The sequence below is a fragment of the Carcharodon carcharias genome, chromosome 17 (assembly GCF_017639515.1).
Source record: "Carcharodon carcharias isolate sCarCar2 chromosome 17, sCarCar2.pri, whole genome shotgun sequence".
NCBI lineage: Eukaryota > Metazoa > Chordata > Chondrichthyes > Lamniformes > Lamnidae > Carcharodon > Carcharodon carcharias.
Window position 1 is genome coordinate 36,085,049 of NC_054483.1, and position 17,382 is coordinate 36,102,430.

General features: G+C 41.8%; 1 protein-coding gene and 1 non-coding gene across 4 annotated transcripts in view; both read left to right on the forward strand.

Moving 5' to 3' along the window:
- Nucleotides 1-17,382, forward strand: part of ccar1 (cell division cycle and apoptosis regulator 1) — a 125,633-nt gene that overhangs the window by 36,912 nt on the left and 71,339 nt on the right. For all 3 annotated transcript variants that reach the window (XM_041209769.1, XM_041209771.1, XM_041209770.1), the window contains exons 8-11: nt 2,786-2,963; nt 4,092-4,221; nt 4,858-5,019; nt 15,925-16,150. In XM_041209769.1, the coding sequence (XP_041065703.1) occupies nt 2,786-2,963; nt 4,092-4,221; nt 4,858-5,019; nt 15,925-16,150 (696 nt within the window). The remainder of the gene's footprint in view (nt 1-2,785; nt 2,964-4,091; nt 4,222-4,857; nt 5,020-15,924; nt 16,151-17,382) is intronic.
- Nucleotides 5,562-5,626, forward strand: LOC121290278. Its single transcript, XR_005945753.1, has one exon. It is a non-coding gene; the product is annotated as a small nucleolar RNA SNORD98 (small nucleolar RNA).

Consider the following 17,382-nt stretch of genomic DNA (forward strand, 5'->3'; position numbering starts at 1 on the left):
GGCTGCTTTTTCATTTTCTCTGATTCCTTTATTAGGTGGTGCAGTCACATAGTAACATTATCTTCTGTATTTTTGTTGGACATGGATATGGGATATTTGGACTTGCACAGAAGCAGATGGAGAAGAATTCATCTCCATCAAATATCCTCAAAATCATCACCTCTCCATTAAACCTATAGCATTACTTTCCTAGACACCACTGTATTTAAATTGGCAAAAGAAAACAGGAAGAAGTTAGCAACAATTTTTTTTCAACATAGCTGATGCACCTCACGTGCAAAGCCATTACCCTAAACATGTGTTCCATGGACAGGTGAGGTCACAGCTAATGCATTTTCATTGCATATGCACACATCCTCATTACTTTTCCTTCACTACAAGAGTGACTGCACTTCGAAATTATTTCATTGACTGTAAAGTACTTTGGGGTAAGGTTATAAAAAGCATTGTAAAAATGCAAGTTGTTCATCACTATTTGGGATCTTACTATATGCAAAATGGTTACAGATTTGTCTCTGATACAGTCATTGCGGCTCAGGTAATTCACACTATGTGGAACACTTGAGATGTGATAACACACAAATGCAAATCTTTCTCATGAAATAAAGTCATTCAGTATTAAATAATCCAATTAATACTGTTCTTTATAATAGCATCCACTACATTTTTCCCATGCAATAGCCCTGGCCCCATGCGAGGGGGCTGTCCTCCACCACCACTGTTCAGGCTGATGTGCCAAAAACCACCTTGCTGTTCCTCCAATTGCAGGCTATTAGAAGGGATCATCAACAATGCTATTGAGCCGCACTTGCTTAGCAATAACCAGCTGACCGGTGCTTAGTTTATGCTCTGCCAGGGCCACTCCGCTCCTGACCTCATTACAGCCTTGGTTGAAATATGGACAAAAGAGCTGATCTCCCAAGGTGAGGTGAGTGTGACTGCCCTTGACATCAAGGCTGCATTTGACCGAGTGTGGCACCAAGGAGCCCTAGCAAAACTGGAGTCGATGGGAATCAGGGGTAAGCGCTCCGTTGGTTGGATTCATACCGAGCACAAAGGAAGATGGTTGTGGTTGTCAGAGGTCAATCATCTCAGTTCCAGGAGTTCCTCAGTCACTGCAGGAGTTCCTTGGTGTTGTCCTTGGCCCAACCATCTTCAGCTGCTTCATCACTGACTTGCCTTCCATCATAAGCTCAGAAGTGGGGATGTTCGCTGATGATTGCAGAGTGTTCAGCACCATTCGCGACTCCTCAGATGCTGAAGGAGTCCATGTCCAAATGCAAAAAGACCTGGACAATATCCAGGCTTGGGCTGACAAGTAACGTTCACGCCACCAAGTGCAGGCAATGACCATTTCCAACAAGAGAGAATCTAGCCATCGCCTCTTGATGTTCAATGGCGTTACCATTGTTGAATTCCCCCACTATCAACATCCTGGGGGTAACCATTGACCAGAAACCGAACTGGACCAGCCATATAAATACTCTGGCTACAAGATTGGGTCAGAGGCTGGGAATCCTGCAGTGAGTAACTCACTCCTGACTTCCCAAAGCCTGCCCACAAGCTGGAAGGCACAAGTCAGGAGTGTGATGGAATACTCCCCACTTGCCTGGATGAGTGCAGCTCGAACAATGCTCAAGAAGCTTGACACCATCCAGGACAAAGTAGCCCGCATGATTGGCACCCCTTCAATGAACATTCACTCCCTCCACCGCTGACGCACAATGGCAGCAGTGTGTACCACTTACAATAAAGGCAAAATACTGCGGATGCTGGAAATCTGAAACAAAAAATGTTGGAAACACTCAGCAGGTCTGACAACATCTGTGGAGAGAAAGACAGAGTTAACCTTTCGAGTTCGCCTGATTCAACTCTGAAGAAGGGTCATACAGACTCTAAATGTTAACTCTCATTCTCTACACAGATGCTGTCAGACCTGCTGAGTTTTTCCAGCATTTTTTGTTTTTGTACCATCTACAAGATGCACTGCAGGAATTCACCAAGACTCCTTAGACAGCACCTTTCAAACACATGACAGCTACCATCTAGAAGGACAAGGGCAACAGATAGATGGGAACACCACCACCACCACCTGGAAGTTTCCCTCCAAACTTCCTGACTTGGATATATATCGCCGTTTCTTCACTGTCGCAAGGTCAAAATTCTGGAACACCCTCCCTAACAGCACTGTGGGTGTACCCACACCACATGGGCAATGGCAGTTTAAGAAGGCAGCTCACCACCACCTTCTCAACGGCAATTTGGGATGGACGATACTGACGTAGCCAGCAATGCCCACATCCCATGAATGAATGAAAAAAAAATTCTCTACTGCATTTGCTGCTTTTGGGCTCACAAGTGAGGTGCAATTGAGCCTATCAGCAGCAAGCACAGGAGAGAAACAGCCTGTGATTGGAGGAGCAGCTGCTCAGATATTTTGCACGTTCACTTATGGAGATGACTTTTCTCTCATGGGCCTTGCCCATGACTGAATTTTTTCAGAGTTTTTGGGGGCTTTCCGAAGGTGAATTTACCTGCCATTCCTTGTGTATTTTGGATTCTACTTGGCAGGTTGTAATTAGCTGGGGCTGTCAAGGCTGTAACCCTTATCAAGAGATGAAGGGATATGTGTACATGCATTTGTGTGTGTGTGTGTGTGTGTATACACAAAAATTATACACACACATGTATTATTTATTTATATAATATATGTATAGATTTGTTGACAGCTTTGTCTCTGTGTTGAAGGGCAAGTGACTCAACTATTTTTCTTTCGACTTCCTAGAGTCAGACTCAACCATTGATCAAGACACCTCCAACAGTCATGCAGCCTCTCACACAGCAGCCATATGGTGTTCCACCTCAACCCCAGTCTCTCTTGCAGGCATCTATGGCAGCTGCTCCACTCACTCCTTTGCTGTCAGCACAACCTCAACCTTTACTCCAACAGCCACAGCAGAAACGTAAGTCATCCATAGGATCTGCATTCATGCTACTTGCTGTTGTGGATTAAGCTTGTGTCACCCACAAGAGTTACAATCACATTACTAAGTATTATAGATTAAATATAGATCACACGTTCACACCACTGTAGATTAAATACAAATCACCCACGATACTTTCATTCACATTATTGTCAATTAAACCTAAAACAGCTAAAAGATCACAAGTCCCCTGACGACTGTGGTTCTCAAACATTTTGCTTCCCATGTTATAAAATTTCCATAGATCTCCTGTAGCACAACATAAGCAGTTTTTCTGCATAAAAATTAGTTTTACCGTCAACAGGATTACCTTGTCATGATCAATGTTTAATAAAAACAGAAAATGCTGGAAGTACTTTGTTGTCATTGTCAATGTTCAAAACCCAGTTTTATATAAGTATGTAGTATTGAATGGGACCAACATTCTCAGTGCTGCAGAAGAAGCAGTATTTATATTCCTTGGTACATTCACATCAAAATATCTGTGGTAAAATGCTAGGAATATGAAAGCGGGTTGGCCAAAAAGATGACGCTTTCAACTTTGTGGTAGAATAGTCTGTATATTTTTGGTTTACAGCTTGACTTCTCTCAGAGCCCTAGGGGACCATGGATTTCCAGTTGAGAACCCCTGCCTTAGGAGACCTTCATTTACATGACCAACCACAATAGAGTGGCTTTCAAAGTAAGCATTCTAAAATGTCTTCCAAATACAGTAACACCTGCTGACCAGGTTCCCTCCTTGGTGGCAGATGCTCCCCCCTTGCTGCAGCTGACCTGAGAGTGTTTTGAGCTGGATAACATTTGATTAAGGAACTTGTGGTTGCAGGTTTGCCTTTAGCAGTGGTTCTAACAAGCATTTCAGACAATGAAGTTGGAACATTCTATGGGAGAGAATTATCACTTTTCACCTTGTAAATTGGTACCAATGATGATGCTGGTGCCAAGTGCTTCAAATAGTCATATTCCGAGGTCTGACATCCCATACTTTGAGCAGAAAAAGTATTCCCAGAAAAATAGTTGCAAAACCTCTCCAAAACATAATTTCAGAAGCAACATTTATTCTTGTTTTGAAGACAATTGCTCTGAACTTTTGTGTTCTTGTTACAGCTGGGTTGCTGCAGCCTCCTGTGCGAGTCATTCCACAGCCACAAGCTGTCAGGAGGATTGAGCCACCATCTAGATTCATGACCCGGAATGAAAGACTGGAAATAACATTAACCAGGAAAGATGATCGCAGGTACTGCAGACTACTGTATGCTTGGGTAACATCAGGCTCTGCGCTAATCATCACCCAGCCCCCATACCTCCCAGTGTTTTCGATCTCTCTTTTGAATTATGTGGTACATTGTACACCCAACAATGCTATTACCAATGTTCTGGAGTTAACCAAACTCTCTCAGGACACTAATTGGGGCCAGCTTTTGTGCCCTTTCACTAAAAAGTTGAAAACAGCCTGGAATCTTATTTCCAATCCTGTCATCTGCTGGAAAGCTCCTGCGTGCAGGCAATGTCAGGCCAAGAGCAAGTTCTGCTGCAATTCTCCGCACAGGGAAGCAGCTTGTGGGCATTGAATGGCCCCCAGTGAGGTTAGTGGAGGGCTGGTGGGATGTTCAGAGGGCATTTTGTAAGTTAAGACTCAAGATTTCTTGTACACTGTCAGTACACTTGGAAAATATTTGCTTTTTGTGTTTTTTTTCATTTTGCTAAAAGTTTTTAGCAGAGGTTTTCTTTAATTTTGGAGCTGATGAGTAATGCACAACAAATTGGGGCATTCTTTTGACTCAATTCTGTATGAAGGATATCTTAGTCTGTACCAGATTTGAATGAAATGTGAAAACAAAATGATTTTTCTTAAATTGTATTCCTCCCTTAGTCGTGAAAGAGAGCGGGACAGGAGGCGTTCACGTGAGCGGTCACCCCAACGCAAACGGTCCCGAGAGCGATCACCAAGGCGAGAGAGGGACAGGTCACCGAGGAGGCAGAGACGCGTTGTTCCTCGTTACACTGTTCAGTTCTCCAAGTTTTCCTTGGATTGGTATGTGTTCAGCTAACGAGATCTTGTTAGTGACCATGTTTGTGAATGGAGCACTACTTGCTAAAAGATGTTTTCTTTGTGAGTTTTTGTGCCGGTTGAAATGAGAGATGTTGGTGCTGGAGGATTGATTTTGACCATTGCTAACTTGATTATGGAGGATGGTAGGTATACCTCAATATCACCCTCAAAGGCTGCATGATCTTTTTAATTTTTCTTTGACTCTTTGTGTTTATATGGGGAGGGAAGGAGCACCCATTCATATAAGAAAATCATACAAGAAAGTATGCAAAACCTGTCCATCTACACGATATGAATTAAAAACCAGTGGACTTGCATGTGTGAATGCTGTGTTAAATAAATACAAACAAATTAATATCTTATTATAAACTTGTCTAATACCACTCTTGTAACTGAACTGGGAGGTTTAAAACTGCAGTCAGCAAGAATGTTATTCGCTGCTAGTTTTTTTTTATTTGTAAAATACAGTTCAAGTTAAGCTTTCCATTTAAAGTTTGACCCAGATACAAACCAAAAGCACACATGGGTAATGATGTTTAATCCTATTCCATTGCTGAACTGACAGTGTGGAAAAAAGACTGCTGAACCCATTCAAAATGCCACTAAGGGAGTGTTTGGGGCTCTGGCCATTACCTATGTATACCTATATACTCTGTTTACAAGGTTTGTTCTGTTTACTCTACAAACAGTGTGTGAAGTGACTGAGCAACCATTTGGTCCATTCCTGTTGCACTGTACAAGGCCCATGCACTGACGAACCAGGCAATCAGAGGCTTTCATTCTCATTCATTCTGCAGTTGCAAGGCTGCTTGATTACTGTTACTCATGAAATCCATAATTGCTATGATCCCAGCTGATAATACTGGACGTGGCAGATCCCAGAGTGAAACCTGGCTCGATAGCTCTGAAGAAGGGTCACATGGACTCGAAACATTAACTCTGTTTCTCTCCCCACTGATGCTGCTGGACCTGCTGAGTTGTTCCAGCATTTTCTGTTTTTGTTTCATATTTCCAGCATCTGCAGTATTTTGCTTTTATGTTATATTGATAGATCCTGACTTATTTTATAGAAACCATAGAGGAAAGCTACTGAGCAAATTCACAGGAGCCTGCTGGTGAACTTTTAACATATAATAAAATATTTATTAAACAAGAAAAATTAAGCCAGTTTACAGCAGACAAAAGGGTTGGAAAGATCTCAATGCAAACACAAGAAGGTGCTTCAAATTTGCACTATTTCCTTATCCCAGCAATATTACAGACACATACAAAATCAGAAAGATAAAACAATTTACAATATCTATCTTGTACTCTAAGATTCAGGGTAAGCATTAGGTACATGCAGGCAAACCTTGGCCAGACACACCATAATGCAAAGTAAATGACACGTGACCAAAACAGATTCCATAGATTTCTCAACAACCCACCCAGACATTTGTTACATTGTGAGCCACCCGTCTCACTGAAACTTTGCCTTTCTCACAAAGGTATCTAATCTCTCATTTGAAGAACTTGCCTTGGAATTCCCTCTAGACGTCACTCCCACTTGGACAGCTGCAACAATGACCCACCTTGCAGGGTTTCAATCTCTCCTTCTGAGATTCCTTTCTCCTGGATCTCTGAGTACACTCAAACTTTAACTTCCAAGCACAAATTCAGACCCAAGCAGAACACCACTGCTCCAAAAACCCCACAGTAAGGAGTCACCAACCTTTGGCTGCCTCCTTGGATCGTCAGGGCTTTTCTCAAGCCCGCTTCACTTCAAGTCTGCTCCTTGCAGCTCTCACTTTAACTCATAGAAACGTAGAAAATTGGTGCAGCAGATGCCATCCGGTCCTTCAAGCCTGCTCCGCCATTCATTATGATCATGACTGATCATCCAACTCAAAAGCCTGCTCCCGCTTTCTCCCTATATCCTTTGATCCCTTTGGCCCCAAGTGCTATATCTAACTCCTTCTTGAAAACATACAACTACTCAACTACTTTCTGTGGTAGCAAATTCCACAGGCTCACCACTCTGGGTGAAAAAGTTTCTCCTCATCCCAGTCCTAAATGGTCTACCCCGTATCCTCAGACTGTGACCCCTGGTTCTGGACTCGCCCACCATCGGGAACATCCTTCCTGCATCTACCCTGTCTGGTCCTGTTAGAATTTTATAGGTTTCTACGAGATCCCCCTTCATTCTTCTGAACTCCAGTGAATATAATCCTAACCAACTCAATCTCTCCTCATATGTCAGACCCGCCATCCCAGGATCAGGTAACCTTCGCTGCACTCCCTTGATAGCAAGAACATCCTTCCTCAGATAAGGAGACCAAAACTGCATACAATATTCCAAGTGTGGCCTCACCAAAGCCCTGTATAATTGCAGCAAGACATCCCTGCTCCTGTACTCGAATCCTCTGGCTATGAAGGCCAACATACATTTGCCTTCTTTACCGCCTATTGCACCTGCATGCTTACCTTCAACAACTGATGCACGAGGACACCCAGGTCTCGTTGCACATTCCTCTCTCTCAATTTATAGCCATTCAGATAACCTGCCTTCCTGTTTTTGCTACCAAAGTGGATAATCTCACATTTATCCACATTATACTGCATCTGCCATGCAAATGCTCACTCAGCTTGTCCAAATTACACGGAAGCATCTCTGCATCCTCCTCACAGCTCACCCTTCCACTCAGCTTTGTGTCATCTGCAAATTTGGAGATATTAGATTTAGTTCCCTCATCTAAATCATTAATATATATTGTGAATAGCGGGTCCCAGCGTCGATCCCTGCGGTACCTCGCCAATCACTGCCTACCATTCGGAAAAAGACCCGTTTATTCCTACTCTTTGTTTCCTGTCTGCCAATCAGTTTTCTATCCATCTCAATACACTACCCACAATCCCATGTGCTTTAATTTTACACGCCAATCTCTTATGTGGGACTTTGTCGAAAGAGCCTATTGCCCTGTTCCTTTTAATCTGACTTCTGGGGCCTCTCTGTTTTCTGTCTTTGTTCCTGCCTGTGACTTCCTTTTGGGATCTCTCCCTGTTCCCCTCCCTGTGTCCTGTTCCTTGGCCCACCTTTCTTGGTAATGGTGCTCAGGTTCCGGTCACCTGACCTGCCTTTCACGTCGTTTTTACTTCTGTGCAAGTGCGTGGGGCTCCCGGCCGAAAGAATGTAAAAGATATGAACTACGCATGTGCAGTCGCTTCCCGGCTGGAACATGCACAGAAGGCTGAGATAAGTATTCGAGTTTTGTAGCATAATCCAATTGGAACTAACTGCATGTTATGACCGTGTATTTGGTGCAGCTGAGTTATTTTAAAAATCCCAGAGAGAAACTTTAAACAACTGTCATAACTTATAATTTTAAGTGTTGTGTTTGAGATGCAACTCTAAATTCAGAACTCAGACCACCAGTTGTTGAGAGGTTTGATATGAAATGAAATGAGACATTTTATTAAATTTACAACACATTAAACACATAAACACGGCTATAAGCTACTACTATCATAACTTTTAAATTCCCAAACTAATCTCCATTAAGGCGACAGCAGCACATTGACTTAGCCAAATACCAGGCAAAGCATTTTCACCTTACGAATTCAAAATGAGGTTCTTTTCACTTTGGTTCCTGTACAGACAGTGGTAGGCTCATAACTGCTTTGGATGTTACATTGCCCTTGCTCTCTCACACAAAAACTGCTGATTTGTTATACCTAGCAGGCCCATTGAATGTAAATCCTCATTGTATCACCAGCCTCTTCCAACAATAAAATCCTTTCATAGTACCAATTTTATTAGCAATATAAACATATTACTTGGCCTCTGCTCGCTAGGTGCCAGAATTCACCCCACTTCTTGAATGCTGTATTCAAAAAATGCAAATGCACTCTATCTCTCTTACATATCAAATCTGGTACACATCAAAGCACCCAGACTTAATCCAATGAAGATACACCCACAATCGAAACCTTTTTTTTAAAAGAAAAATATTTTCCAATAATATATACATTTAATAGCTTCATGACACTGCACATGTCAATCTAACTGAACTATGTTCATGGTTTTATAAAGTTTCCTTCCCTTCCATTAAAAGTTTCTGTTTTATGCCACTGTTTTATACCTTCTGCCTCCAAACCATCTTATGCATCTAAGTTTGCTCCTATAGAAGTGAAGAATTCTCTCACCACACCTCGTTGAGCACAGGAATGTCTGGGAATCAGGCTTTTTGAAGTGTGGCAGTCAGTCACTGATGCTTTAACACGAATTGAGCATGTGAGCATGCCACTCAGGAGTTCAGGGGCAAAAATGAGGTAGCGCCCACTGGCATTGGGTCTAATGCCACAATAAAGACACCAGACTAGGTGAGAAGCTATCAGTGTTTCACACTCTGTTGGAGCTGAGCTCAGCATGTTCAATAAGTTGTACTTATCCTCTGACTTCCCATTCTGCTAATTCCCTCAGTAATGCTTCATCGCCTTAGATAAAAGATAGTGTTTTAATTGCGGCTGAATCAGGGTGCAAGCCCTACTCTAGCTAATGCAGCAGAGGGCTGAAGTAAATGGGAGCAAACTGCTATTGACCTCGTTTGGACCATCAGACATAGCCTTCTATCGTGTTTCTGCCTGTTGGCCTTCTGCAACTTACTTTTATGGTTCTCCACTGCACTTTCTCTCCACTGTCAGTTCTTTTTAAGAAAGGCGATGGAAACCAGGGAATCATAGACCCGTTAGCCTAACATCTATGCCAGAGTCATAATTAACGATGTAGCGACTAAATACGTTGGAAATTTTTCAGAGAGATTAGAAAAAGATACGTCATGCCTGACGAACCTGATGGATTTTTTTTTAAAGAGTACCTGACGGGAATGTCTATGGATGTTATTTATCTGGACTTCCAGAAGGCATTTACTAACCTTTTAGCTAAAGTTGAAGCTCGTGGCATTGAAGGCAATCAATGATCTGGTTAGGAAATCAGCTGAGTGGCAAGAGACAGAGAAATGGGATAATGGGCAGGTATTCTAATCGGTATAATTTTACTACTGGTGCCCCACAAGGATTTGTAATGGTGCCTCAACTATTCATTAATAATTAATGCCTCAGATGATGGGATAGAAAGTCTGATGAATCCAGTCAAGGTATATTCCACAAAGGGAAAAGATAGGGCAAACAATTCCAGAGCTCCCTGGATGCCAATAGATAAAATAATGAGAGAAAGTAAGATGGATCAGAAAAGGGGTTCATATGACAGATGTCAGATGGATAATACAATTGAAAAATAAGGCTCAGTATAGAGGTTTAGAGGGGAATTGGAAAGGTAAATAGAGGAAGCAAAAAGAGAGTATGAGAAGAGACTGGCAGCTAACATAAAAGGGAAACCAAAAGTCTTCCATAGGCATTCTTGGCTAACAAGGAGGTTTCTTGATTAACAAGGGAGTCAAAAGTTTTCAGGGATAGGCGGAATGTGAAGTTGAGGCCACAGTCAGATCAGCCATGATCTTACTGAATGGTGGAGCAAGCTTCAAGTGCCAAATGGCCTACTCCTAATTTGTATGTTGGTGTGCCCCTATAGAAGGATGGTAAGAGGAGGCGTGGGGCCGGTAAGGCACCAAAAAGGAGATTTACACATGGAGGTGGGGGGCATGGCTGAGGTATTAAATTCATACTTTGTACTTGTCTTTACCAAGAAAGATGCTGCTGCCCAGGTCATACTGACAGTGGGAGGCAGTTGAGACACTTGACGGTTTGAAATTGATGATTGTATTGGATTGGCTTGGCTTGACTGCACTTACATTTAATAAGCCACCAGAAGCGCATGAGATGCATCCAAGGATGCTGAGGGAAATGAGAGTGGGAATTTTGATTTTATTCATTCAAGGGATGTGGGCTTTGCTGGCTAAGCCAGCATTTATTGCCCATCCCTTGAGAAGGTGGTGGTGAGCTGCCATCTTGAGCCACTGCATGTGGCATAGGTACACCCACAGTGCTGTTAGGGAGGGAGTTCCAGGATTTTGACCATGACCTGTGAAGCAGTGATGAGATATTTCCAAGTCAGGGTGGTGAGTGACTTGGAAGTGAACTTGCAGGTGGTGCCCTTGTCCTTTTAGATGGTGGAGGTCATGGGTTTGGAAGCTGCTGTCTAGGGAGCCTTAGTGAGTTGCTGCAGTGCATCTTGCAGATGATGCACACTGTTGCCACTATGCGTCAGAAGCGGAAGGAGTGGGTGTTTGTAGGTGTGGTGCTAATTAGGCGGGCTGCTATGTCCTGGATGGTGTCAGCTTCTTGTGTTGTGGGAGCTGCACTCATCCAGGCAAGTGGGGAGTATTCCATCACACTCCTGATTTGTGCCTTGTAGATGTGGACAGGCTTTGGGGAGTTAGGAGGTGAGTTACTCGTCACAAGATTCCTAGCCTCTGACCTGCTCTTGTAACCACAGTATTTATATGGCTAGTCCAGTTTAGTTTCTGGTCAGTGGTAACCCCTAGGATATTGATAGTGGGAGATTCAGTGATGGTAATGCCATTGAACTTCATGGGGCGATGGTTAGATTCTCTCTTGTTGGAGATGGTCATTGCCTGCAATTTAGGTGGCGGGAATGTTATTTGTCACTTGTCAGCCCAAGTCTGGATATTGTCCAGGTCTTGCTGCATTTGGACATGGACTCACTCCTTCAGTATCTGAGAAGTCACGAATGGTGCTGAACATTGTGCAATCGTCAGCGAACGTTCCCACTTCTGACCTTATGATGGAAGGAAGGTCATTGATGAAGCAGCTGAAGATGGTTGGGTCGAGGACACAATCCTGAGGAACTCCTGCAGTGCTGTCGTCCAACAGCCACAACCATCTCCCTTTGTGCTAGGTATGACTCCAGCCAGCGAAGAGTTTTCCCCCTGATTCACGTTGACTCCAGTTTTGCTAGGGCTCCTTGATGCCACACTCTGTCAAATGCTGTGCTGATGTTAAGGGCAGTCACTCTCACCTTACCTCGGGAGTTCAGCTCTTTTGTCTATGTTTGAAGGCTCTAATGAGGTCAGGAGCTGAGTGGCCCTGGTGGAACCCAAACTGACCGTTAGTGGGTGGGGGCATAATTTTCCAATCCCCCTCAGATACATTGATGCCTGATGATTTGAGAATTGCAAATCCTACACCCTTATTCATAAAGGGTGTAAAGATAAGCCCAGCAACTATAAGCCAGTTAGTTTAATCCCCATGGTGAGGAAGCTTTTAGAAATGGTAGATCGGGACAAAATTGATAGTCTTTTGAAAAAATACTGCTAAATTAGGGAAAGCCAGCATGGGTTTGTTCAGAGCAAATGGTGTTTAGCTAACTTGCTTGAGCTTTTGATGAGGGTAATGCTGTTGATGTGTACATGGACTTCCATAAGCAGTTGATAAAGTGCTGAACAACAGACTTGTGAGCAAAGTTAGAGCTCATGAAATAAAGCGACATCTGAGTGATTGGAAACAGTAGTGGTGAACGGCTATTTTTCAGACTGGAATGAAGGTTTGTAGTGGAGTTCTCCAGAGCTTAGGCTTAGGAATCCTGCTTTTTATGATATGTATTAATGACCTAAACCTTGGTGTACAGTACATGATTTCAAATTTGTGGGCGACATGAAACTTGCAAGTATTGAGAACTGAGAGGAAGATAGTGTTAAACTTCAAAAGGACATAGTTGGTGAAATGGACAACTGCAGATGAAATTTAATGCACAGAAGTGTGAAGTGGTTCATTTTGGTAGGAAAAATGTGATGAGATAATATGAATGGAGTGTACAATTCTAAAGGGAGTGCAGGAGCAGAGGGACCTATGCACAAATCATAGAAGGTAGCAGGTCAGGTTGAGAGCGCAGCTAATAATGGGGAGGCAGTGGCATAGTAGTATTATCACTGGACTAATGCTGCAGAGACTCAGGATAATGCTCTGGGAACCCGTGTTCGAATCACACCATGGCAGATGCTGAAATTTGAATTTGATAAAAATTAAAAGTCTGATGACGATTGTTGTAAAATCCCATCTGGTTCACCAACGTCCTTTAGGGAAGGAAATCTGCTGTCCTTCCCTTCCCTGGCCTGGTCTACGTGTGACTCCAGACCCAAGGAATGTGGTTGACTCTTAAATGTCCTCTGAACAAAGGCAATTAGGGATGGGCAATAAATACTGGCCTAGCCAGGGACGCCCAGACCCTATGAATGAATTTTTTAAAATAAAGCATACGTCATCCTGAGCTTTACCAATAGGGGTGTAGAGTACAAAGGAAGGAAGTTATGATAAACTTGTGGTTCAGCCTCAACTGGAGCAATGTGTCCAGTCCTGACGTTATGGCAGGTGGATGGTAAATGCCAAGCTGCTCAAATCCCAGAGGGAAACTTGAAGCAGCTGCCACAACTATTTGCAATTTGTATGTATTTTTAGATGGGGGCTTTGAATTCAGGAGTAATAAGACCACCAAGTCTTATAGGTTTCTTACAAAACTGAATTAAACTTTTATTAATAAAAAAAATATTTTAAGCGCATACATAGGTTTACAAATTACTACTATGATAACTGCTAACTCTTCTAGTTAATCTCACTCCCAGTTACATCTCCGTTAAGTCACAGCAAACACACAGATTTTAAAAGACCCAGGCAAAGTCACACAATACCCTGAACAGCTGAATTCAAAGTGAGTTTTCTTAACTTCACTTTTTGCAGACAGCAGTTTGAGGCTTAGAGGCTGGAGGCTTTTCACATTTGTTAGGTCTTAGAATTCCTTCCTTCTTACACCCGACCTGATCTCCTTTGTACAGATTTCCCCTTTGAATGCAAATTCCCATTGTCTCAATATGTCTTTGGATTTTACCTCTCGAACAAAAATCTATCATTGTACCAATTTTACCAGTAATCTTTGAGGAAAATAAACACACAGCTTCTTAATTTCCCCTGGCTATTTCATCCCCTCTTCTGAATTCAAGCTAGCCTGGTTTATTTAAAAATGCAAATGTTCCCTTTACACCTCACATTCTAAAACTTCCTACTTACCTACTTAACATTTCAAATCTAGCTTATCTTCTGATACATCAAAGCCTTCAGACCAGCTGCTTTTAATTCAGTTAAGTCACACGTACGTACACACATGCAGACACACACACGCACGCAGATCCCATTATTACTCTACAATAAATTTCAATTACATTATGAAAATTATTATATCTTCCTAACACTTGGCACTACACTTCAGGAAGGATGTGAAGGCATTAGAAAGGATGCAGAAAAGATTTACAAGAATGGTTCCAGGAATGAAGGACTTCAGTTAGATAGTTAGATGGAGAATTTAAGATAATTAGCAGAAGAAGCAATGGAGACAGTGAGTGGTTCGGATTTGGAATGCACTGCCTGAGAACGTGTGGTGGCAGCAGATTCAATCATGGCTCTCAAAAGGGAATTGGATTATTATCTGAAAAAGAAAAATTTGAAGGGCTTCAGGGAGAAGGTGGCAATTGAAAGCCAGCAAGGACATGATGGGCCAAAGGGCCTCTTATGCTGTAACCATATTATGATTTCATGATATGGAATTAGGTCATAGATCAACTATGATCTCATTGAATGGCAGAACAGGCTTCAGGGACTAAATGGCCTCTTCTGTTCTTATGATATTTTGTGGCTTGAAAAAATAATGCACCAGTTTGTCAATTTTTACAACATTTAATAAATGTACATTTTCATAACCAGGCAAAAATTACATAAAATAAATATTCAAAGGTTCCTTATTTAATATTTTCCCAGTTTCTATATAACAAGACTTGTAAATTCTTAAAGGAGGTTGTGAGGTATAGTTTTTTTGAACTGAACATAGTGTAGAGATGTGCAATGATGGGCATGGACAGCAGCCTTTCAAGAGGAATCCAATCACACAAATTCATCTGACAGATGGAAAAATAATCAAATTCTCTTCAATTTTGCCGCTGAGTAAAAGAATACATCACCATAACCAACCTTTGTTTCTTACCTATCAAGAAAGAAACCACAGGGTGATGTTAATCACAAATGTTCTCAAAGCAACTGGTTATAAGTTGAAGAGGCACAATTGTTATATGTGAAACTTTGCTTGGTATAAGATTTTGAGAATTCAGTTAAGAAACAAAGCTCTCCATTAGCTAAAGGATGAGAGGTGGCACCGTTCACTTAAAATTGGAAACTTCCTAATGAATGTTGAGAAATTCTGAAAACTCGCCATGCTCAGATTGGGTATCTTCCAAGGATCTGGAGAAAAAATACTGATTAATGCCCAGAATGCTAAGACAGGCCAAGCCCTTGAAATAAAAATGTATGCAACTGATTAGAAGACACAAAAAACAAACCTATTAATAAACTAATTCATATCACTGTGAAATGTGCAATACTTGTTTTGTATTATAGACAAGCTATGTTGAAATTAGAAATGTCGGTTTCTAAGAATAATTGGCAGAGTTTGCCATTTTATTTTCTTGTCGGCAGGTTCTCAAGACCGATGGTTGAGAATTGCTTGTATTTATATGTTAATTTCTTCTTTTTCTTGCCTCATGTTTGCTTCATTTTGATTTGTATGTTCCTTACCTCTTCAGTTTAAATTGCTACAATTTTATTTTTCAATGAGCTTATTGCAATGATAAAAAATCTGACCCAAAAGTGTAACTAAAAAAGTTTCAACCATGGGAACTGCATGCTATAATTGGGGCTTAGAAGCTCTTCCCTGAGCTTGGGAGTGTCTCCTGGTGGGGTTGGTGTTGGGGGTGGTTCTTTATGGTGCATACTAACTTGAATCTGCTTAAAGGAATTAACCACACAGTATGTGGCTATCTTGTATAAATTCTGAAAGCTTTGTGAGGTTTCGGTTATTTTGTTCATTATTTGTAATTTTTGTTTCTCATGCAGTGCATCTTGTGACATGATGGAGCTTCGCCGCCGGTATCAGAATCTTTACATCCCAAGTGATTTCTTTGATACACAATTCACATGGGTCGATGCATTTCTTCTAAATAGACCATTTCAACTTGGAAACCAGTGCAATTTCCATATTGTTCATAAAGAGGTGGACCCCTTAGAGAAGATCACAGCAGTGCTTGATCCACCAGATGCGGACCATCTATACAGTGCAAAGGTTTGTATTTTACATTGCATACTGTGTCTTTTAGCGTTCTTAGTTGCTTTCCATGTTTCTGTGAATTGGGCCAGGGTTCCTAAAAAGGAACTTTATTCGGTTTTTACTGTAACATTACATTATTGAGCAAAAATACATCTGTTGTGGTTTAAAGCTGAGACCACTCGAGTCTGTGTGTTCCAATAATCAAGGTCTTTAATCAAGCGTATGCTGTGAGATTAGCCCTCACTTCTTCCAAGGGCCCCTCTCAATAGTACAAGGTCTGTGTGGCTTATTTATAGATCTGGGTTACACATACATCATTTAATCAAAATCCTTCTGCAGATATCCCTGTCATCTCAACAGATTTGGCATTTCTGCCTTAGCAGAGATGTGTTGGTGTCTGTGATTTAATGACTCCCTGTTTGTTTTTGTTATCTCCTTAGTGCCTTGTTTACCCAAGCTGTGAAGGTCATTAAGTTGGTTCCCACAGTATCATCCCATGTGCCTGTGTGTTGGCTATATTTCCCATCATGCTGAGGAAGAGCTCTTAGAATTACAGTTAAAGCTATTAATGCTAATAACTATATTTATCCAATTTTTAAAGCTGTAAATGCACACATTAATATCAGTTTTAATATAGAGTTATTTCATTCTAAAAGTCATATTCAATCTCATTTACTTCTGCAGCTAAAGACAAACCGGTCAGTTATTTTTTCACTGAGGCTATGCACATCACAGTGAGGGTTGTTCATGTCGGAAAATGTTTTGAATCCCCAGCTCGGTAGATGCTCTCTCCGCTCCATCTCAGCCCAACCTCTCAAAAATATTCCAACTCCAGTAGTATCAACATTTTTCCATTCCCATCAGAGAGTTTGCTGAGTTATGGAAACTGGACTCAATTGAGACTGCCTAGACTCACTTTGCATAGGAGCAGCTCATTCATTGGTCTGAATTTGAACCACATAATCACAACAGTTATAGCACAGAAGCCTGGGCTGCCTCTCTGAAGGAGCAACTCACCCAGTGCTACACCCCTGCCTTCTCCCTGTGGTCTTGCACATTTTCATTTTCAGATAATCTGATTCTCTCCTGAACGTCTCAATTGAATTCGCTTCCATCACACACACAGGCAGTTATCACGACTCAGTGGTGATAGTACACTGTAATATCAAGCCCCATTGTTCACTAAGCCGAGACAAATGTGAAAAGTTTGACCAGACCACCAGATTGCCCTAATTCTACTGAATTAT